General features: G+C 48.7%; 1 protein-coding gene across 1 annotated transcript in view; it reads left to right on the top strand.

Annotated features, from left to right (window-relative positions):
* GRIN2A (glutamate receptor, ionotropic, N-methyl D-aspartate 2A) overlaps nt 1-24,378 on the top strand; it is a 319,112-nt gene that overhangs the window by 262,701 nt on the left and 32,033 nt on the right. Inside the window, exons 9-11 of the mRNA XM_004692131.1 lie at nt 930-1,055; nt 4,408-4,637; nt 12,171-12,331. Coding sequence (XP_004692188.1) covers nt 930-1,055; nt 4,408-4,637; nt 12,171-12,331 — 517 coding nt within the window. The remainder of the gene's footprint in view (nt 1-929; nt 1,056-4,407; nt 4,638-12,170; nt 12,332-24,378) is intronic.

The raw sequence follows: 24,378 nt of genomic DNA on the forward strand, positions 1-24,378 counted from the left end.
ACTCCACCATGTATATGTACCATATCTTCTTTATTCACTCATCTGTCATTGGGCACTTGGGCTGTTTCCATAACCAGCTTTTGTAACTAGTGCTACAGTGAGCATAGGGGTGCCTATATCCGTTCACATTAGTGATTCTGCATTCTCTGGGTAGGTACGTAGGAGTGGAGTTGTTGGATCATATGGTAGGTGTATTTTTAATATTTTGAGGACCCGTCATACTGGTGCTGGACCTACATAGGGGAATACATAGGGGCTGGGCCAGTCTATGTTCCCACCAACAGTGCACGAGGGCTCCTTTTTCTAAGCATTTAAATGTAGAGATCTGCTATGTCTGGGCAAAGGTGAAATGGAGAGTGTGGTTATAGTGGTGGCAGGCTATGAGCCTCCTAATATTCTTGTCAACTCCACAATTTTATGGTCCTTTTTAAACAAGTTATAATTATCCCTGTACTTCTGGAATCCCTGAACATCTTTCTCCAGAAAGTGAAAATGAAAATAAACCCATGCTGATTTGCAGGAGGCTGATGGTTGCCTATTTAAATGTGGTCTTATTTATCCCCAGCTCTGGTCCCCTGGATGATTCTATAGTTACATAGACCTGGTAGCCTCTTTGTTTGCATTCAGTTTTCTCCCTTGATCGTACCATTCTATTTTGTTTTTTATATTTCCCCGACCTGATTTGTAAATGTCATGTGGTCTTCTCTATTTTTATCCCATTACATGCAGTCTTATAATGTACCTCAAATATTTGTAGACTAAAGAATGACTTAAAATGTGGAGGAACAAGACCAGCTTCCTTTAGAAGATCAGATTTACATTAGGGGGAGTTTCTCAGTGAGCTGGCAGTTGGACCTCTGCGCTTCCTGCTGGCCCTGGCTGTGAGGAAGAACTGACTGACCCTCTCCCATCCTCTGGCCTTTTTACAGAGCCGTTCAGCGCTTCCGTCTGGGTGATGATGTTCGTGATGCTGCTCATCGTGTCCGCCATTGCTGTTTTCGTCTTTGAATACTTCAGTCCCGTGGGTTACAACAGAAACTTAGCCAAAGGGAAAGGTGAGGTCCCCCTCTTACGCAAAATTCAAAGTTGATGCTATTTATCTCTTTCAGTGAGGATTTCAGATTTGAAACAACCATCCTATATCACCTCATTAGTCTAGCCTTTGAGAGGTGCTGGGTCTGCTGGGTCATTGATATCCCTTGCAATGCCATATAGGTATGGATTAGTCTCTTCAACTGAAAAAAAAAATTCATTGAAAAAATATTTCAGTGGAATATTTTAATCATGTTAGACTGTGGTATCACTAGGTGTTTGGTGAAAACTGCTGATATTCAGTATATTGACATCTGAAGACGTTTTCTGACAATTAATTTTGAACATGTGTGTCAAAAGAAATGTTGAAATTGAAATGAATCTCAGCTTCAGTTTATGCAAAGAAAATGCCTTCCTAAAATCAAGTTTGAGAACTCTCTCTAAGCCACTGAATCATACTTCATTTGCTTGACAATAAATATAAAGCAGTATTTTCCCCCAAATTGTTCCATTTTCCTCTCGACAGTGTCTGACCTTAGTGCATTGTACTTGATAAAGTGGCAGTCAGTAGATGGCAAATTGAATTGGGAGGTGTTCATTGGCTGTAACTCATTAAGAACTCCCACACAAGCCAGGTTCGTGCATAAACACATTACATCATTTTGAGTGCATTTTCCTCAACACACCACACATTCTAAGTGGACGGAATCAGAAGGATGCCAGGACCCAATCTCTTCCTGGGAAATGATTTGAGATGGTGGCAGACAATGGGTCTTCAAGGCATAGCCATTCAAAGACAAGGCTTAATTTGCTGCATATGCTGTTCACCTGGAAGGCTTAATATCAGAAACAGTCAGCAGGTCATTGGGATTTGTCAGAAACTTAGTTTTATTGCAATCCTCCCACTTCTTAGCCATGGAAGAGTGGTGATTACTATATAAACCCTCTTCAATCAGCCAACCATGGTCCAACTGGCATAAAGAATCATGTTGTGTTTAAGTGGGAGAATCGTCAGCCTTCGGGAAAAGGGTGGCAGAACTAATCAGGAGAGAGCAGGGAGCCTCCCATAATGGAGTCTGAGGCCCTCACTTTCTGTGAGTGATCACAGTTCAGCATAGTCAGTCCTTATGTGTGTATAGTCAGACCTTGAGCTGCTTGCAAATTCACACATACACCCGATGGACATTTATTGAGCCGGTACTATGACAGGCACTGTAGTGCGCCAGGGAATAAAGGTTAGACGCCTGGGCCCTGTGGGACTGAGAAGTTAGCTTGAAGACCATTATATAAACACACAAATTAACAATCACAGGCTGTACTAAATCCCTGGTAGAAAGGGAAAAGAATGTAAATGGGGGGGGGGGTCCTTTGGGTACAATTGTAACAAGGGAGGACTCTCAGAAGAAAAGACATTTGAGCCGATACCTGAACAGAGAAGGACCCAGCAGATGGGAAATAGGGGAAAGCGTTCCACGCAGAGGGAACAGCAATGTTAAGGATCCTGTCTTGATCCGCTCAGGAGGCAGAAAAGTCACGAGTGGGATGGACAAGGATATGGGGAAGTTAGAGGAACAGTGTGTTGCATTTAAATTTTCAAAACAAAGTTTAGGAAACATGTGCTATGTAGATCGGTCAGTGAGGTTACATCAAGGTAAGGGAAGAGCAGGCAGTGGGAGAAGGAGGGAGGCCCGTTAGGAAGAGGGTCAGCTTCCCAGGGGAAGGGTTACAATTTTAGACTGGGACGCGGTACTAGCGATGGAAATAGGGAGGTCTGTTTCGAAGGCCAAACGCCGTGACAAGGCCATCCTGTGCAGGAACTTCCTTGGCAGAAGGGCACCTGGCAGACCACTGTGAAAAGAGGAATGGAGCAGCCCTCTGAGACCCTCCCTTACCTGGAGGCTTTTCATTTCCTGCTCATCCACATATGGTAACGCTCAGGAAATGACACCCACTTGTTTCTTTATGCAAAAGGGTTTTCAGTCACATCTCATTGCACTTTACAGGGGAAAGTATATGGCCCTAGTCATAGTATCCAGCCATCGGGAATTCCCAGGAGCCTCTACAGATCCCTTGCAGCTGTTTCTGATCCCCAAATCTTTGTCCCTTCTCATCAACATGCATCTCTAATAAAATTACGTCGTTCATGAAGTTAACTGGATTGACTGTTCTCCGCCCTTGGGAATAAGCCCAGGAGATTATAAAACTAGCCAAAGAGGAACAGGAGAGGTGGAGATGGAAAATAATAGCATTAATTGCCTTCCCTAAGGTGCCTATGGAGGGTGGCCGTGGTGGAGCCCGATCTGGCCCCCAGTGTGCGGAGAGCTTCTCTCTCCTAGGCTGCCTGCCCAGAACCGCCTTAACGTCCATCAACCTGAATTCACTTGTGCCACTATATTTATTGCCCACGCTGTTTGCCTTGCCAATTGAACGCTGAGTAGATCATATTTTCATATCTTCATTTACTTAAATGACATCAAAATTAACCTTCTGGTCAGGAAGACCCTTTTTCCCATGAACTGAGAGCATTCACTGATTGTTCCCCTTGCACCAAAAGGACTTGAAGGCCCTGGCATGTGCATTTTACAGCCTGCACATGCCCCACCCCAGCGTGTTCGGGCGTACTGCTCTGCCTCCTTAGTTCAGTATATCGCAAGGAACATTGAAGGCCCTTCAAAGAGACACACAGATCTGGTGAGGATGCATAGAGGGAGAAAAAGTGCTGTGCTTTCTCCGTAACCCTGCAACCAAATGTCTTCCATCTGTGACGTGCTGGAAGAATTAAGCTCTATTGTTCCTTTTTTGATGTCTCCAGTTGGAGACGGTGTTAGTTGCGTTTAATTCCTATACTGTGCAGACACTCCATCTGAGTTTTAACAGGAGCAATTGCTAGAGACCGTAGGATGAGAATACCAAACATCGGCCCTGTGGAGCTGCCTGGCTCCTCTCTGATTGCACTGCCAAGGAATACTGCAACACCCACGCACACGTCCGTGGAAGGCTGTCTTTGCATTTATGGAGGAGATTGGTTCCCCCAAATGGAAATCAAACCCAGATTTAAAACAGGTCATAACACTACCTCTCATTCAAACCCACATTTTGCATAACTATTTTCTCTTCCTTTCTCGTGGCACACACAGACACACGAACCCAGCTAGGTAAAACTTTGAGAAGAATGCTAATTTTTAAAGAAAAGGCCTAACGGTGGCGATGGGCCCGGGCCATGAAGGCGACTGCCGTGACATAACCCCGCCTTCCGGAACTCAGCACCGCCTCTGGCGCCCTGTAGTTAGCGAAGGCTCATCACACCTGCAGGTGTTGCCAGGTCCTAGCCCGGTGTTGAGGAAGCGCTGAGAACGTTCCTTCTGTCGTTTGCAGCGCCCCACGGGCCTTCTTTCACGATTGGGAAAGCGATATGGCTCCTGTGGGGCCTGGTGTTCAACAACTCCGTGCCCGTCCAGAACCCCAAAGGGACCACCAGCAAGATCATGGTGTCCGTGTGGGCCTTCTTTGCCGTCATCTTCCTGGCCAGCTACACGGCCAACCTGGCCGCCTTCATGATCCAGGAGGAATTTGTGGACCAAGTGACCGGCCTCAGTGACAAGAAGGTAAGGCCACCTTGTCCTCCCCTCTGCCTGAGGGCAGATCTTGAATGTTCTCCCTTGGAAGGGCTCCGTTTGGGACCCCGGTCATCCAAAGCCAGCAACTCTCTGGCAGGACACCACAGGGTGTGTACTCTGAAGTAACACTGACATCTTTCTCAACATTTCAGGAAGAAAAACTTCAGGTTAACTCTCTGAGAGCCGAAAGAGTATAGATGGGATTTGCAGATCTGGTTTCCCCAGGGAGTCACTGCTCATGTTTATATGATCTGCTGATGTTGCTTGCCAAGATCCCTTGACTAAAGGGTGTTTGTAGGCTGAAACTTGACCTTTCAGGGAGAATGTGATGTTGAGGAAGATCCTCATTGGGGAGAAGACCCTTGGGTTCTCTGGGCTGCAGTTACCTCCTATCCCATGATCTTGGGGAGTCTCGTAAGTGCTCCGGTCTTGGATTGCCCTCTGCACCGTGACCTGGCATCTGTAACCTTACCGTGGCGACAGAGCTGACCGCTGCTTTCTAGGCTGTAGCCCAAGCAGCCCATCGTCAATACTTCCAACTCCCCTGAAACAAAAGGAGCAGAGAGATTTTTCGTTTTTCCCTGGTTGATGTTACTCAGACAGTCTGCAGCTTCTTGTCTGGGGGCTGCGCTCCCCACGTCAGTAAACGGGAGGGAAGTAAGAACACCTGCTCTCTCCATTCCCCCCTGAAATAGGGCACAAGTTATGGGGTGTGCGTGTCTATTCAGAAGAGCACGTAGAGGAAGAAAGGAGGTAGATTGGATGTAGCCTCTTATGGAGATTTGACGCCCCGACTTGCTAAGCTCAGCAGCGTCCGAATTGCAGCACAGCGCAGGTTTTGTGTGGCTAATTTGTCTCTCTTTAAAAAGTTCCACTTCGTGTCTTGTTGACATCAGCCTACGTCTATCCTTTTGGCATTCATCAACAAACTGCTGAATGGAAAATCAGGCTGTGAAAAGCCATAATAGCTTTTCCATGACATATGCTGTGGCTGAAAGATGTCAGGAGAGCACTAACACCAAGGGCTTGGGGGGTGACCCCCGCAATAGGGTCACTGCTCCTGTGGGTGGGCCGAGGGGGGCGTCGCTGACCTCTTCTCCCCGTAGCTTGAGCAGGTGCCACTCTCGGCACCATGGGGGCCCCGTTCACCCCGAGGGACTTTCCTCTTTCCGACAAAGCTCCCCTGTTCCTTACTCCCTCCACTTTTGCTTTGCTGCCGTGTGCTGACCCTTACTCTGTTACCTTCCAGCACGTTCTTCCCTCGGTTATTCTCACAGCTGCTCCTCCTCGACTTGTAGGCCTCAAGTCTTGGAGATGTTGTCCTGGCCACTGGGGTGAACCTGGCAGCCTGAGCTTGTGTTGCCCTGAAACTGAAAGGCTAGTGGGAAGAGATAAACACACAAGCAGATGGAGGAGAAAATTCAGGCAGGAGTAAGTGCTGTAGCGGAGAGAGCTGCTGAGAGAAACGTGGGGGGCTGTGGGGGCTGTCAGGGCAGGGTTTGAGCATGTTGTCTGGCCCTTGGGAGCCGCCCTGATGGTACATAGAGCTGCACATGGGGGGTGACACTCTAGGTACCCTGTATCCCCCGGGTCCCCGAATCCAGCTCTTTGTACCCAGCCCCGCATTTGCTGGCAGAGGTTCGCTCACAGGGCGAATACCCTGCGCACTGGGCGGTGAATGCCCAGAGGTCTCAGCCCCACATCCTTCCAGTCACCGCAGCCAGCGCGGCCCTGTGGAGAGCACAAGGCCCGGCCGCTCCATGGCATCTCAGCGGTGCCGATTCGGGCGTTATGTGCCTGTAGGGCCCCTTCAAGGTGCTCAGTGAGGTTGAGACCTTGCCTGAAACCACACTTCGGTTTCCTCCCGTCCCCTGTCCTCCTTCCTGGCTCTCCCTTCCTTAATAAATCACGTTCCCCAGCTCCTCGGCACAGGGCCGGCTTCTGGCGGAACCCCTGGGTTGTGTGGCAGCGCCAGGCAGCAGGAAAAGCGCTGCCCTTAGTAGGTGCTCAGTGGGCCAAGTGGGGCTCCCTCTTCCCTGTGCCACTTATGACCTGTGTGGTGTTTTATAGTCACAGGGCCCTCCCTGCCTCCTCCGGCCTCTGCATCTTGGCGATCACAGCCACCGTGAAGATCGCAGAGGCTGCAGACATAAAAGTGCCTGGTAGCCTCGAAATTCCTTCGCAGGCACAAAGCACTGTTTGCTGGGTGAGGCCATCGCTTCCAGGTGCAAGTCCAGTCCTGGAGGAAGCAGTGGGAGGTACAGTGGGCAGCCCAGCCCCGGGCCAGGCGAGTTTTCCAGAAAGTAGTTAGCAGAGTATCTTGCTTTGCTTTGCTATTTTCAGAGGCTAGGGGAAAAAAATAAACCCTGGCTATGTGGTTTTGGGTTTGAATAACAGGACTGCTTGTGGGAAAACTAATTACAACCACTAATAATTTGACTGACCTCCTCTGACTTGGAAACTCCTCGTAAGAGATCCAAGACCCTCAAGAGACACAGCTCGGTTTCTGTGCTCAGAGCATTAGCAGCAAGCAGATACCTCTTTTAATTAAATGTTTGATAATATGAGATAAACAGCAAAATTCTTGGAGTAAATAAGCTAAATGCTCCCAGAAGATTAATAGCAGATATACCAAGAAGTTTTGAAAGATAAAAATCTATATTGAATCAATTTATTTTAATTCTGCGCACCTGTGTTTTTTCTTTGGTGCTTTATTTTTTTTAAATCACAGTTACTCAGTATAACAACTCAGGTTTACGATACTTACAAGTCACTTGCAGTATCATGCTTTCTGTGAAAAAATAAAATAAAATAAAACCTCCGGAATCCATGGTGTGCTCAGATGAGCTTGGATTTAAACTATAAACAGTTAAATTCATAGATAAATGCTCCCCTGGGAATTAATAGGGGAGAACTGCAGTGTTGCTGGAGACTCTTTGCAAAATGTCGGCAGTCACTGTGGTGCAGAAAAACGTCCCTGGGGGACAGGAAGAGCAGCATCATGTCTGGGCCCTGGCGGACCTGGGTTCAGTCCTGACCTTACCAGACGGTGGCCGTGTGGCAGGATCCCCGCGGCCTAACTGCCTAGTAAAGGGCGAATATTAATCCCTTTCTGGCGAGGTTGATACGGAATGAGGAATAATCCTCACACTGCCTGGCCCATGGTGGATTTTAGCATGTCAGTGTCATTACTGAGCAGTGAGCTACTGCCCAGTTTGCGCTGAAACCGGTCACCAGGGCATCGGGTCTCAGCAGGGAAAGCGGTGTCCTCGTGAACCCACTGGCAGCAAGACAGAGGTGAACTTAGACCTGCCCCTCTCATTAGGAAAGGGAACGCGATTATACACATTTGGGGGCACTGGAGTTGAGAACAAAGGAGCTAATTTAGTTTTAAAGACTTATTTGTTTATGCACACAGAACTGGGGAACAGGCCAGAGGTGTGGGGGCAGCGAGAGGGTTCGGTAGAGACAGAGTGGGGCGCGGAACAGGCAGATCGAGTGAAACACACTACACTGCTGAGGGGAGCAGCGGGGAGACAGGAGAGGTCTGCCGCACCCTGTGGGTCACTCCCTGGCCAGGGATCTAACTCCTGCAGAAGAGGCTGCTGACAGCTTCTCCGTGCTGCGCTCTAACCTGCCGCGCCACCAGAGAGGCCCAGGAGCTTTTTTTTTTTTTTTTCCTGCAAACTGGGTTAGGAGCAGAGGACAGAGGCATGGCTGAATTTACTGGGCATGCAGAGGCTGTTCCCCACATCACTGGAGTTCTGAGTTCCTATTGGTGGGTCCCTCAGTTCTAGGGGCTCCCACACCCCGTGTGAGCAGTCTCCTGGCTCCAGCTGGCCTTCAGATTCAGCTCAAGGTTAGTCACTAAGCCTCCAGGTGCTGCTGTGTCGGCAGAGTGAGTCTCGGAGAAAAGTTTAGACGTGTGTTTTCTCTCTTCTGCAAGACTTTTTCTCTCTTTTGTGCTCTTAGCATCTGAGACCAATTAAACCATTTCGCTGTAGTGACACTCTCCTCCCCCTCTCTTTCCCTGCCCTCTCTCTCCACTCCCCAGTCCACTGTCTGTCCCTTCTCCTTACCTTGGTCTCCCTTCCCCCCTCCTCCTCACTGCCATCACCCCCGATGACCCATGCCTCACTACTGGGCTTGGAAGTGATTCTGCACCAAGATGGCCTTTTGGGACTGCAGAGGAGGGCATTTGGCTCTTCGCCTGGCAGACAAGCCCATGCTTGTGTTCTCCTAGGCGTGTACTGTGTCTGGGCTTCCTGATTCTGCAGCTGGGGGCGTCTGGTCTCCCACTTACTGACCTAACAGGGCCTCCAGTGGGGGCCACCTCTGTTTAATGCTGATATCAGGATTGTGAGGATCTCACCAGTGGGAGAAAACCCTAGAGGTAGCGGCTTCAGTTGCCAATGCCCCTTATTTAGAGTCAGAGAAGACATTTTTTTAGTAAATGATCCGTGTTTTTTTGTTTGTTTGTTTGTTTGTTTGTTTGTTTTAATCTGTAAGGGAAACCAAGAGACGTCCTAGTGAGTTACTGCATTTGGGCATCACCACTCACTCTGCCTTTCATTCATTTAGGTGACTTCCAGCCTGTTCACAGATTGAACAGGAAATAACAGCACAATATTAGAATATAACCCTCTTCTGTCATCCAAATCAGAAAGCAGTTGACTCTATTCTTTGACCACAGTCACGCTGGGTAACACACGTGAGGAGGGAATGTATGTATACCATTACAGGATGCCAAGTGTTCTTTCGAGCACCATGGTTAACTGCAAGGTCAACCAGCATTTTATTGATGGAGAAACTGAGTTGAGAGAGCTTAACTAGCTTCCTAAATGGCAGGTGAAACTTTCTGCTTGAAGCCCAAGGCCAGGTGAACCCAGTTAACGTGAATGAGGGTTGAGGGACTTCCTGAGCCTGCAGCTTAGAGGAGGCTGTAGGGAGTGCTGCCCCTGGGCACTGATGACATTGCGCTGTGGTCTCGCTGACACGGGGCACATCTGCACCCCCTTGTCTTTGCTGAAGCTCTCATTTGTTTCTTTCTGTTTGTGCACAGAACTCTTAGGAGGAAAGTTGCAGCAGACATCATTCCTGTCAGGAAAAGAGTGTGTCCTGGATGCCCAGCCAGGATGGGGAGCCTCACCCTGCTCGCCCTAACTGCTTTGAGCACTATAGGTTGTGACTTGTCAGCAAGCCATGAAATTAATTTAAAGTCTGTGGCCATTAAGAGACTAGAACATGATAGATAACATCAGAGTTATCTGTGCAGTGTGTGTGTGCGTGCATGTGTGCACTGGGTGTGTGTGTGAGAGCATGTACAGGAAAGAGCTGGAAAATGCTCTGTGAGTCATGCTTTCAAAAATTTTGACAGCCGTTAGTCTAGCAGGAAAGGTTTCTGGATCTTGGTGCACGGTTGAATTTTGTGTGGGTGACGGAACAGTCAGGGCCAGGGAGTGTGGCGATTCATCACTGAGACTGAATATCTGTCTCTGTCACTGTGCAAACCTGAGGCAGGAGGGAAGAGAACTGGGAGAATGCGTGGCTCTGGTGCAACAGATGGGGAGTGAAGTAGAAGGCCTTTCGTCAAGTAGGCCCCCCCAGGGCTCTGGAGATCAGGAGTGGGCTGCTAAGACAGCTAGATTTATGGACAACAACCTCGGCTCGTGCCTCTGGCCCCCGAGCTGCCATCAAGGGAGCCTGGGCCTGGCCCCTGCCTCTCCTGGGGACTACTTGAGGCTCTGCTTGTCGGAGTGAGCACAGAGCGTCTTGCTGTTCACGCACACGCTCACATGTACATATTCACACACACCCCAGCACAGGGCACCCATCAGGAAGATGAGCTCATTTGGGCAATGAAAGACCTCTTCCCCCAAATCCAGTTGTGACTGCTTCCCAGGAAGCAGCATGCCTCATTTAGGGAAAATCATCTTGCACTAGAAATTTTAATTAATAGTGAAATGAAGTGTGAATCTGAAGAAAAGAATAATGGCCAGTCTGGCTCTGGAGCAAACATGTATGCTTTCTTTGGCAGTTCTCAGTTCCATGAAAGACATGCCTGCCTCGGAGGCCAGGAGGAGTCTGCCTCCTGGTTCTGGTTTTGCCCTGGACACGTGGCATCCTTGCCCTCTCTGGGCCTCACAGTCCTGCCCTCTGAAAGAGGAGGGGTCACTAGCAGTGGTCTCTGAGGAATGAGAGTTCACATTGGTTTGTGGACAGACATGGCTGGGTGTGAACGTCAGGCATCATCATGAGTAGGACACATCACCTCTCCAAGCCTGCTTCCTCACCTGTAAAATTTTGGAGCCCCTTAGGTGAGCTACCTGGCAGGGCTGTCAGGAGGATTAGACGAGCCCACATTTGCTCTGGTTTGTTCTTCCTCCTTGGGTTGGGCTGCCCCAAGCGCTCAGTTGTGAAAGACAGCATCAGCCAATCAGAGGGGCCTTGGGAACCAGCCTCTTCGGAGTCTCAGGAACAAGACGTGGGCATCCCCTAAGGTTAGTAGGAACTTGAGTTCAACATGAAGCTGCCATTCTGGCTGGGCCCCAAAAACTACTGCCTTGGTGCATGAATGAGTGTGTGGCAACAGCCTACTTTAAAAAATAAATGAATGGCCAGCCTAAAATAATACCCAGGCCATAGAGGCATATCTGAGGTACAGATTCTGCTCCCCTTTCTCATTCTTTGGGTCCATCGAACACCTGGTGAGTGGAGTTCAGACAAGGGAGTGAAAGCGAGGACCACAGAACATTGCATTATGAGACACATGCATGAACTGAACTAAAGTCCAATCTTAATTCTAGCTCCGTGGGCACTTCTGAGCCCTGCCTGGGCACCATCACTAAGGCAGGACCAAAAATTTTGTGGGGGCCAGAGAAAAGTCCCCCATCCCTCTGGGTGTTTCGCATGCAGGGCAAATAAACACATGAACAAAGAAAGATTAGTAGCAGAAAAAGGCCGAATTTTATTTCACATGTGTCAAGAAGGGACATGACTGTAAATTCTAAAGTCAATGGAGCCCCCCGGGAGTGTATGACTGAGCTAGGAATAGAAGCGGGGCCTGGGCACCAAGGAGAGAGGGGAGGGCACCCAGTGGTGTGGAGGGAGTGACTCCCCATGCCAAACCTTGCCTTCTGAGGGTTATTTCTGAAGAAATGACCTAGCACCTGGTGGCCTTCTCGCTGAGCGAACGTAGGCTCCACATGCCAAGGCGACACATGTTGGGAAAAGCCTATCTGAATATTTGGGGGGAGGCCAGACCGACAAATCCAATTCAACAAATATGGGTGCACCCCCAAACAGTCTCTGTGTGAGGCACGGGGCTGCAGCACAGGTAAGACAGACCTGCCTCCGGCCTCCCAGAGCAGCCGGATGAGTGGAAGATGTCGTTAAGCAGAAAAGAAGCTCCAGATAGAATGTTTTGGTTTTGATTTGGTTCTGTGGTCTTGCACTGAGGCAAGTATTTGTGTAACTCCTGACAGAGCCATGACTGACTGCCCTCTCTCCCTCTCTCTCTAGTTTCAGAGACCCCACGACTATTCCCCACCTTTTCGATTTGGCACCGTGCCTAATGGAAGCACAGAGAGAAACATTCGGAATAACTACCCCTACATGCATCAGTACATGACCAAATTTAACCAGAAGGGAGTGGAGGACGCCTTGGTCAGCCTGAAAACCGGGTAAGGACGGTGCTGTGTTCTTCTCCACGGGCCTGCCAGCCTGTAAGCCTTCCGGAAAATGGCTCTCCACTTGCCCAGTGCTTATCTGCCCCACCCCTGTGTTATCTGGAGAGGGTCTGCGCCCAGAAGGGCCCCCAGGTGCCCGCAACTTGTGTTAATCTGACAGCATCACAGGTTTCCTTCTGAGTTGGGTTTAAGAAAAGCAAATCCAAGACACTTTGAAATGCAGAAAGCCAGAGGGGGTTCCTTAAACCGATCAAGAAGTTGATTCAACTCCATGGGATATTTTAGCCAAACAGAAAGATCTAAGGAGGCCGACAGTTTATTTAAAGTGGTGAATGCAAAGTGCTATAGATTTTCTGATTTTCAAGTTTTTGGAGTAGAATTTTTTGGGAAAACTAATAGTGTAACATTGGTGGAAGGGGAAAGGAATCTGGAGAGATAATCATGAAAGGTACAGTCAGCGTTCTGGTCTACCTGTGGGTAACACCCCCACCTCTCCTCCCCCGCCCCAGGGCAGCAGTGGGAGACCCTGCTGAAGCTGCCCCGAAGAAAAGAGGAAAAGTGACTGGGGGCTTAGGCTGCTTAGTATCAGGATGCCTCTCCCTGCTGCAAAGGCCCTGGGACAGATACTTAATTGCTGTCCACCTCCTACATGAAATGGGAATAATAACAGGCCCCAACGCATAGGACCTGGTGAGGTCAAGAAGGGAAGTCTGATGGAAGCGTCTCGGACAGTGCCCGGCTCGCAGAGGGACCTCATTGTGGGCGCTATCGTTCAGTGAAAAGGTGCACATCCATTCCACGAACTCTTCAACAAGCAGAGATGTGTGAAATGCATTTCTGAAAGGGTTCCACTAAAAAATGATTTTGTTTTAAATGAAGTTGTTGTTCAAAGAGGAAGGTTTTGCTTATCTAGAAAATCGACTTGCGCAGAGCATCGGAGCGGTCAGGCCCCTCGACTGTGAAACGTGACGGCAGGGCATTCTCTCAGCAGCCCACCAGCACCCTTCCTCGGGGTGGTTCTGCAGCCCTTTCCCCACAGCCTTGCTGCTCCTTTGTGTCTGGTGGGGCAGGGCCCCCGACACCATTGGAGGCCATTGGAGGCCGATAGCTCTTAGTTCCCCTCAGTGTCTCTGGATTCTGTATTGCAACAGCTCCTGGCACAGCATTTCATTAGAAGGCTTTGGACGCATCTCATTGCCACACTGCTCACGCTGGCTTGGAATGATTTGATAAACTTTTTACAAAAGCAGCACAAAATGCAGGAAGGGTACAGGTACTGAGTACGTGCTCGATGACGTACAGCAGACCACCACCCCCCGGCCTGCCCCAACCCCCAGCCTCCTGCTCCCAGTCTCTTCCAGCCATGCGCCCTCCCAAAGCCAGAGCTTCCTTTGTAGGGCATTCGGTGTGTCTTTTGTACCATGTGGGGTATGTACATACAGTGTGTACATATACGTATGTATACCAGATAGATACCAGAAAAGACCGACCTTCCAGAATTTCAGGACTTTCCAGATTAGCCGTGGGTGGGGAAGTTAGTGCATTTCCACCGTGGTCTCCTCACAATCCTATATGGTGGTCACTTTGGGCAGACCATGAGCATGAATGTGGACAGTTAGAAATGTAAAGGACGCCTGTCTGCACCCCGCCCCCCTCCATCCATCTGTCACCCAGAGCACAGAGTGGGTCATTTTCTTTCTTTTTCAATTTTTTTACAATACAGACAAAAAGGAGTAGAGAAATGGAAGCCATCCTTAGCCATAAATTGTACAAATTGTTTTCAGGGAGCCGCGTAATAATCATAACATCTATCTTGACAAACTTGGGTTTGTAGATGGTGGGTTTACTTGATAGTCATTCCCCGCCCCCCATGAAGGGGGGTGCTGTATCTGTGACTCTACATGCAGACAAGAGCTAAAGGGGTGTGAGTCTGATTTTAGGGGATATCCCCACAGGTGCCGGCGGTGAGGATACCTCTGACATGCATTTGGACGTTCAGTGTTAGTGTGCTGGATGTCGAGGGAAGCTGCTTACATGTTAAAACGATGCCTTGTTTAATTACTTAAATGTGATTTTGAATAAATCATCCATGTGCATTCAAAAATGAAAGCGTATAGAAAAGATAAACAATGAACAGCCTGCCATGCTGCCAAGCTCCCTGATTTCCACACTTACAGTTTTTCATGTCTCCTTCCTTCCGTTGAATTCTTTACAGATTCATAGTTTTTGTTGCATGTAGGTACCAAGCAGTGTGTACTTGGGCTCCTGTTGAGAGAAATCTGGTTGGTTCCAGTCTTTTTCTGTTGCAAACTATCTGCAATGACTGTCTTTGTAGATGAGCCTCGTAGAATAAACTTACTGAAATGCTGGATCAAAGACCACATATAATGGACACCCTTCCTGCCAAAGGAAACTCATCCTGACCCCTTCAGTGTATGACAGTGCTGTAGGGACAGAGGGAAAATTGCTCCCTACCTTTCTGGGTTTTTCTTGGGTGGGTCTAATCTATAAACTAGCGTCAGGCAGATTAGCAGGAGAAAACCCACTTAGTTAAGTAACTCTGGGGAATCCTCATCGTAATGTCAGTGAGGACAGATGAGGGGATATACTGAGCTCAGGAACGAGAGTGGGGCCTGGGGCTCAGGGAGACAGGCAGGGGCTCCGTGATGAGGAGAGGGTGGTGCACCAGGCAAAGGCAGCTGCTGCTCCGCCTTCAGGTGTCCTGCGGTGTAGACGGACTGTTCCACCAGGAAGGTTACTTCTGGCAATACCCCTGATTCTGGGCAGTAGCCCCAATTTGCGTTCTTCTAGGCAGTTTTGGGAGAGGTATAGTTTCCTAAGGCTGCAGGGACTCGGTGCACCGCAGCTGGAAATACCCACTGTGTCAAGGTGGCACTTCTTTGGAGGCCTGAGCATCTGAGGGAGTTCTGCTCTGAGCACCCCCAGTCCTCAGCTCCCCAGAGCCTTTGCTACCAGCGTTCATCAATTTCCTTATGTTTTGCTTATTGGTAGAATGTGCTGGAGTCGATCTGAATTTGCATTTTCCTTCTTATCAGTAAAATTTGAGCATGTTCTCAGATGCAATGAAAAGCCATCTGTAATTCTTTTTTTAACTGCTCTATTTTCCATTGGTGTGTTGATCTTTTTCATATTAATTTATATATTAGAGAAATGAGCCCTTTTATTTGTGGTGTGATTACAAATATTTTCCCCAGATTTTTGTTTGTTTTTTGGAACTTGCAGATGTTATTTTTTACTCCTGCAGATTTTTCACTTTCTAGTGCAATTTATCTTTGTGTGTGGGGGGTAAGGGGTGGGGGTGGCTTCTGGACCTGTCATTCAAAAGTCTTGCTCCATGCTGAGATTTCAAACACACTTTCTCCTGCCTCAGTTGCGCTTTTTTAAATCCTGGGAACTTCTCTCAGTGTATATATAGGATGGAATGTGGAATGTGGCTCCCGTGAATGAATCCTTAGCTGTTATGAGAGCCAGCAGCTGCTCCGGGGACAGTAAACTCTGTGCTGAGCATGTCTGCCCCTCATCTTGCAGCAAGACTCTTTCAAATGTCTACTCCACCACACTGTGATAAGAGCCTCTGTTCTTCCTCTGACGTCTCGTTTCCTTTTAAATTTTTTTCATTATGAAATACATTATTTTAAATTGTGGAATCTGTCATAAAATAATTTCAAGAGTAATTACCAGGAGCATTTACTGTTGAAGCAATGAGCAATACTACTACTGTGACTCCTGCTTGCCCACCACCCGGCTCTGTAAAGTAGCCTCTCCCTTCCTTCACCAAATACAGTACGGCTTCTGGAAGTTTGTACAATCTCTGGGAGTTTTCTTCCCTTTAGAAAATAGAGGGAGATACCTCACCCGCCCTGAGTTGTTGACCTTCAGGACAGGATCCTGACTGTGCCCCAGTACCTAGCCTTCAGGAACCCTTGGTTTAGAGATTCCCAGGCAGCCAGCTCAGCTGCTGGGCCTGTCCCTCCACCCACAAGCTCAGGGGTGCACAGATGAAGACCATCTCAGTCACCCATACACAGGGCAGCGAAACAGAGAGGCTTCTGCATGGCTGTAACTTCTTGGGAGACACACAGGACTCTGGGTCGTGGTCAGATGAGAATCCTGGCTTGGCTTCAGCCAGGTTGTATCATTGACAAGCTGTGGCACCTCTCTGAGCCTCAGTTTCCCCATCTAAATAGTGAAAATGCAGGATTATTTTTCCCTAGCTTCCTAAGAATGGTTTGGCATGTCTGTGGGTCTCTCCTGAATCAAGGGAGGCTGAGTGGTGTGTGACTCTGGGCTACGAGATGGATATTTCTCAAACCATACAGTGACTCTGAATTAGCAGGGGGTTCGAATCGCCCCACTGAACTCATACCCCATTAGCTCACGTTTCTGCTCTTAAAGTAATAATGTAAAGCACCCCCAGATGCAAAGTTGAATAAAGAATAAGCCCACCATCTGCCCAAGTTTACTAAGATAGATGTTATAATTATTATCTGATGCCCAGAAAACAATTTGTACAATTTATGGCCAAGAATGGTTTCCATTTCTCTTTGATCTCACAAATAGTTCCAAGATTCTTTGTGCTGAACACTTGAGCACTTATTTAGAATTTTCCAAAATACAAAATCCAGCCTAACCACAGCTATAAATGGCTGTCAGTCTTGCAGGAAGGATTTAGAATAATGCTCCAGAGCTGGGTCTCTCCAAGCCTGTCGTTTGTAAATGCAAATCCACCTTCTCTCATTTCAGTTTCACCTATAGAGCAGACGGGCCAATTACACCTGAAGTGTACTATTATTTGTTAAAATGCAAGTTTCTGAGCCCTCAGAGGACTTTCCCTAGTGAGAGAGTATGTGGGTTTGCATTTTAACAGCATCCTCCTGTTTCTGGTGATTCTAATCATGCTAACATTTGAGACTTACTCTTCTAAACAAATTCAATAGCCACATTGAGTTTGTGAGAACACTTAAAAAGTAGACCTACCAGATACTTCTTTGGGGTCCAAAATGGCTTTAGGCAGACGATAAGCAGAGGGGAACTTAAAGCTATGTTTCTAGGACTCATTGTATTGAGATGAATCTAAGCATTCTAAGCATTCTGGAAAGTACCAGGTAAATTGCTGAGAAAATGTGGCAAATCCTATGGACAGAAATTAAGATTTTCCAGGAGTACATTTGTTGAGACCACTGGGCGTTTCCTGAGCCAAAGGGGAGGTGAGTGATTTGTGGCCCCAGGTTACCCAGCCCGTGTCCACCAAATCCCAGCCTGGCTCCGAATCAGCAGGGGCCTTAGAGGAGAAGTGGCTTCCTGAGCCACCCCTGCCCCAGTCAGCATCCTCAGGACAGGGGACTCTAACCAGCTTTGTATCCTTGAACAATCTCTGCAGGTAATTCTGATGAACGCTAATCAGATTTCCAGAACATCTGCTCTAGAAGAGGGATCTGAAGCCCAAGTGAGTGGAGACGGATTTAGATTTACAAACGCTCAGTCATCAGAAGCTGATGTTCTCCACGCCATTCTGGCAAGTGTGCAGAACTGCAAGCCTAGCGCTTCCCCAGATTTAAATTAATCAACGTCCCAGGACTCTGAAGAGTCTAATATTTCAACACACAGCGGGCTTGTTTATGTGCTTTTAAAATTTTTAATTGATTTTAATGCACAATTATGTGTATATAATTTATGAAAAAATCCCAGTTTCCTTCAGAAGCATTAGTCTTTAGCTCTCAGTCCCCCAGAGCCACCTCTGATTTCATTCCCAGCATTGCGACGCCAGGAAACAGACAGGTGTCTTTTGGCTTCCTGTACGCCGTAAGTTTGAGAGAAGAATTAGAAGGGAGGGTTGAAGCACTTTCCTGCACGGTTCAAGTTATAGTTGGGGGCGCGCCTGTAAACCTATAGGGGGGTCGGTGATCACATATCCCGCTAGGTCGCAGAAGCATCTCCTGGGAAAGGCGAGCCCCCCCTTCTCAAAACCGATGGAGAAACCACAGTTTATTCGTGGCTCAGGTATAGGCCGTCTCTGGGCTTCCAGAGGCTCGCTGTTTGCATGCGAATGAGCGGTGTTGTGCAGGTGGACTGGGTGAGAATGAAGAAAGGCATTTCAGGAGGGTCAGAGCAAGGGACACGGCATCTCAGTCTGCTGTCACCTTTGCACCCAGGCCACCTGCCGTGCTGTGCGCTACAGCTACAGCCTCATGTGCGTAATATCACTAGTCTTCATGTAACACTTATTGTCCCTTCAAGAGGTAAAGAACCTGAAGCTTCACACAGTTTGGTTCACTAATTATCCAGCAGGCTCTTCAGCTAAGTGACTACACTGCGCATTTACTCTGTGCTGAAGCTCAGGCTGGCCTCCTACTTGGCAATGCCAGCGGGCAATTGGATCTACAAGGTGTTGGCACCTCCAGGAGACTTGGAGACTGGCATTTTCTATATATACTTATCATAGTTTATTTTTACATCGTTTTGTGCCTTTTCCCACCTCAGTTGTAATCCCCGTGGCTGAAGTTTTATTTTAGGCACACTTTACATATGCCTTTTTAATGTTGTGTATACCATGCATATGTTCGGTAAGATTTGTAAGATTAATTGATGGTGTGTGTGTTGGTTGGTAAGGTGGCAGCAGCGTCAGAAGAAACTGGTCGGGGAGTGCTGACACTGAAAGGCAAACCCGGAAGGGTCCTCCTGGAAGTTCGTTTGCCCTGCAGAGACACCATCCGAGCAGGCTCTGGGAGCTGCGCTCAGTCAGTCACAGACTCAGCCTCGCAGGGCTCACTTCCAGCTGCTGAGTTCAAAAGCAGACATCAGGGTTTTGTGAGCGGTTCTAACTGGGATGGCGTCATCTCCAGAGACAATCACATCGACAATGACCTGGTTTCTGACATCCACCCCCACACTGCAAATAAAGCTCAAAAATAATTGCCACTTCATCACAGAGTTAGGAATTTTCTCCTTAAAAATTCCAGAAAGGCACCTTTTTCTTTTGTATTCAGTTATTTCATGTTCAACTCTGTTAAAACTATGCTAATGGATTTTAAAGGCTTTTCATTGTTAACATCATTGTTAAACATTTATTTATTTTTTGATTACATTTTATTTTAAAAAGAGGTAATGAATACAGGGGACCCCTGTTCTGTGGGATTAAAGATGTCGAGGCAAGGCGAGACAAGACAATGCATTCAAATGTCTTCAGAGGCCCTGCTAAGTGGCTAAGGCTATTATGGGCTTTTTAAATCCTCTTTGTATGTAACAAATTTTACTTACAATAAACATCAGGGAAAAAGTTCCTTCTGAACATGATACTCCAGTTCTTCCTGCTTTCCCTTTGGGCATTTAGCCACACGTTCATCCAGTTCACAAATGTTGAGCTGCCTAATTGCCTGTCTGTTTTGCTTTTCTGGTTAAATCTATCTACTTTTCCTGGGCTGTCTTTGCACTGCACACGCCGCACGATTAGGCAGTATCACTGAGCTAGAGGAACACGAATTCATTTAGCTTCCGCTGCACTGTTTCATTAGCTGGCGCTGGAGGGCCCACCTGGGTTGGTAGTTCTTGTGGACAGCTTGCTGCAGCCATTGTTAGAGATGCAGCACGTGGGGAGGTGGTCCGCTTGGCGCCCACCCCCCGACCCCCCGCCCCGGGATATTCATGCTGGGAACAGCTCTGCCTTTATTTCAAGGCGCGCTTCCCTCTCAGGACAACCCGATTCGTGTAGCTGTGCATGGCCTTCTCTCTGCTTTGGCCACTACATAATCCCAAGCCTAACCCAGGATCCTCTTGAGCGATTTATGGCCTGAAAGTCTGCTGACTGGCTTCCCCTGAGGCCTTTGCTGCTACCCCACCTTGGCATTCACTGACCTTGAATTGCTTTCTCCATCCCCTAAACCTTATCCTGTTGCATTTTGAGTAAGCTGCCTGCTTTGTCTGGGGAGCCAAGCGATGTGTCCCCTAACTAACAAATCCCACTATGAGACACGTAGCTGGTGCCAGGTGCTGCTCTGAACGCTTTGCCTGCTTCATCTGAGGGAAACCTCATACAGCCTGATGAGACAGGCATCATTTCCATTTGCATTCGAGGAAATGAGCGTCAAGAAGTTAGTCGCTTGTCTGGGGTCAGACCTGTCCCAGAGCCCATGTTTGTGCCATGACCTCAAGTGACGCATATGAACTCACCTGTAACACCATGCTGTGAGCCTGGTTCTTGCTGCCTGCTGTTACGCAAATCCCAGAGCCAATTTTGTGCAGACTTTAACTTCAAATGTCTCCTTTTTCTTGACACCGTCACGAGAGCATTGCTCCGTCTATTTAGGTGGGAAAGAGAAGTTATTTCAACAGGGGAGAACAAACCACAAAAAGATGTGTTCCTTGGATCGGGGTGAACCCCAGAAAGGGCGTGGTTGGGGCGCTCCCACTGGGAAGATGGTGAGAAGTCAGGCAGTCCCGGGGCTCTGTGCCCTAAGGGAGCTGCCTCTTCCTAAGGGCTGCTGGGTGCACACTCTGCACGTCCACGGACTTGTTCATCCTGAGTCAGCCAGCCAATGAGGTTTCTCTGCATTTCACAGAGAGACAGCGAGGCTCAGGAGAGAAGCCTGTCGATGGTGAGTGGTAGAGCCCCTCATTCAGTCTTCGCCACACACCTGCTGTATGAGCCATTTCTCCTCAACCTCTTCCATATGTATTTACATCTAACCCTTTTTCCCCAAGACTTTTTTTATTTATTTATTTTTGCATAGAAGAACTGAGGTATGGGCCAGAGGTTTGAGGGTGAGAGGATTCTCCAGAGACAGAGTGGAGAGCAGAACAGGTAGAGCTACTGAAATCCACTGAGGGGAGGAATGGCAGACAGGCGAGGTCTGCTACATCCTGTGGTCACTCCCTGGCCGGGGATCAAACTCAAGCCAGGACCATGATAGCACTTAGACTTAACCCCTAGGCCACCAGAGAGGCCCTGTATCTACTTCTGTGTCTTCACATGATTATGAAATTCCATCTTGTGGGGTGCTATCAAGCTCTTGCAGAATGTCACAGTTTGATTTTCAGCTAATACTTTGTCGGTGAGGAGACCCTCTTATCTGTAGGCATCTCTTGGGGAGAATTCCATGGCAGGCAGGCACTACAATCTTCTTAACCACTTCTCTCCAGCAGGGTATTAGTCATGTGGTGTGTTAGAAATGATCTGTGCACATCTGCAAATAGTTCTCTAGGAAAGACAGCCAGAAGTAGAATTTCTGGGTCAAGGTATTCAGATCTTGAAAACCTTAGACTTTTGCAGCCAATGGATGAATTAGCAATGGATGATTTTTTTTTTTTCCCCTGAGTGACCTCTTGGTCCTGAACATGGACTTTGGAGTGAGAAATACCAAGTTTCATACCTGGCTCTGATAATTACCGGCTGTGCAATATTTGGCCAATTAAATAACCTCTGGACCTGTCTCCCCCATCTGTAAAATCCTATCCCTTGAATGCATTGGAAATGGGATGAATTGACTTAGGGAAAGTGTCAACACTGGGTCTGACACGGAGTGAGGCCTTGCTAGACTGATCCCTCCCCCCCCATCCCCGCTCCCCTCTGTGTCTCCCCGCCAGGGAGGTGCCCCGCCTCCTCCCTGGCCGGTGACAAGTTCAGCAGCAGCGTCTTCACTCCCAGAGTGTGTCGTGATGCTTAGATGCTGAGCATTGAGAGCCACAGTTTGCTCTTTGCTAATGTCCAGCTGGGGGGCCTTGGACACATTGATGGCCTCTTAGATTCCCATTTTCCCTTTTCACACGGTGGTGCTAACCAGGATGCCTCCACTCGGAACCCGGACAGGAGCTTGTGCTTAGGGGCCAAACTGAGGATTAAGTTAGATGCAGGCAGGGGCACAGCCCCTCTGCCTCGCGGGAAGCACAAACCGCCTGGGCAAGGAGACAGGGCGTCTTTCTAGTATTCTGGGCACAGCAGAACTGGCATGGAGGGCCCCGTGCCTCGAAGAGGGCCTGCTAAGGAGCCTTCAGGAAGGTTGGCATTCCAGAGGGAAAGAGTCTTCGCTACCCCGGTGCCAGGACAGACGGGGGGTGAAGGAAGAAGAGCATCTGCGTGGTGCTTCAAGGCTCCAGGCACGGGTGGCCCGGAGTGTCCCCCGGGGGGAGATTGTTGCCGCTGGTCAGTGGAGGAAAACCGAGGCCACGCGGAATCCCTCCCCGGTCTGGTTCTGCCCCGCCCGCCGCCTGCGCACTTGCTAGAGCAGGAGGCCCCACAGGGATGCGCCCACGGGGCAGGTGGGGCCGGAGCCGCCAGGTCTCTGGGTCTCAGTTTCCTCACAGAGAAATGCAAAAAGCAGCATTGCCCAGCTCTTGGGCCGGGGCTACGTGGGCCCGGTGTGGCGGGGAGTCGAAGCTAAGCGGCTGTTTGCTGTGTGATTTTCCCGCTCTGGCTTTGGGGTCATTACCCAGTAGGCAGAGTGCGAGCACCCCCACCCCGTGTTTGTGCCCTGAGGCCCCTCTCCGCTCGTCTCCCCTTAGCGTCTTGCTATACCTCCTGCCCCCTCTTTTTTCCCTGCCCCCGCCTTTACTCGGCCCCTTCTTCCGTGCTCACCTCCCTGCCCTCATTTCTTCTTCTGTCTCTGCCCCTCACTGCCTCTGTCTTACAAGCTGCTCCAAATTTTCTTCGTTAAAAAAGAAATATGAACTCTCTGTCTTCTTTTCAGCTCAATTCACAGCGACTGTGACCCTAGAAATAATCAGCACAAATTAAACTGACAACAGCTAAAAGCACACAGGGTGAAATTTGTTATTGACTAAAAAATTCACAGGCGACGTGAATCTTCTTGGCCAGCTTTTGCTCTCTGCACAGCTTTCCCCCTGGAGAATGGGACTTGGAGGAATTATCACCACAGAAGGAAACTCAACAGCAGAAGTTATAAATTAGTAAAATTTGTTATGGTGCAAAAGCCGATCAATGAATCAAATCTTCATAAAATGTAAACGCAGAAGAATTGATCCCAGTGAAAATAGTTTCCAAAAAAAAAAAATTGGAAACAATTTAAGCATGCCAAGCAAGACATCGATCTAAGAATTAAATTAACTTAATGGAGTTTGCCCTGAAAAATGCTTCCTTGGTGAAAGTTAATGTCGATATAATTCTTACTCCCAAGTTTGTATTCACAACCTCAGACAGTCTGTGCTAGTTCTAGGCCACTGTCCCAAAGCGGTCTGGGGCCACCCCGAGCTGACCACGGGGACACTCCCCAGGCTCCTGGCCTGTCTCTTCCCCAGCAGGTTCCATCCAAGGTCGTTGGGGGCCAGCGGCCCCCTACCCTCCCCACCCCGTCCTGTGTCAGTTTGGCCATCTGCACCACACCGCTGGGGACAGCAATGTCATCACCAGCATGTGAATTACATGTAAATCTGTAATTTACTAAACACCGTCATTGCATCTCACCCAGTGAGAAAGGACCTGCCACCGGACTCCCAGAGGATGAAGCCAAGGGGCCAAGGGTCAGAGAGGACCCACATGGGGCCTTATTCCAGAGCAGGGGCCCAGGGGGGGAGTTTGGGGAGGCGCACCCCGGCGCCCAGGCACCGGCCACAGCCCACTGGCCTGAATTTCTGGCTGATGTGTTTCTCCTCCTGGCGGGCTAGAAGGGACCTACAGCTTCATTTGCTCCCAGAGAGGTGCTTGACTTTCAGTAACACTAGACGAGACCCCCAAAGCGTACACACATGCAGGAAAGCTCACTCACGCGCTCACACACTCCAGTTGCATTAATTCATCAGAACAAGTCAATGTCTTGTTAAAGGCTTTTTGAATGTTAATGAATGAATAATTAACTTAACTATATAATTAGCCTTTAAATGTGCTGAGACCCCCAGAGAGCATCTGAAAACATGCATAAGGAGATGATGAGCTAAAACCGGAAACTTTTGATTAGGAAATGTCAAACCGCCTGACAATACAAGTCCCCTCCCCACAGAGGCTCGGCCCTGACTGCCACCCGGGCTCCCTCTGTGGAGGGGAATTACATTTGCTGACAAGCCCCACAGGCCTC

The sequence above is a fragment of the Condylura cristata genome, unplaced genomic scaffold (assembly GCF_000260355.1).
Source record: "Condylura cristata isolate star-nosed mole 26May11 unplaced genomic scaffold, ConCri1.0 scaffold00032, whole genome shotgun sequence".
In the NCBI taxonomy this organism is placed as follows: Eukaryota; Metazoa; Chordata; class Mammalia; order Eulipotyphla; family Talpidae; genus Condylura; species Condylura cristata.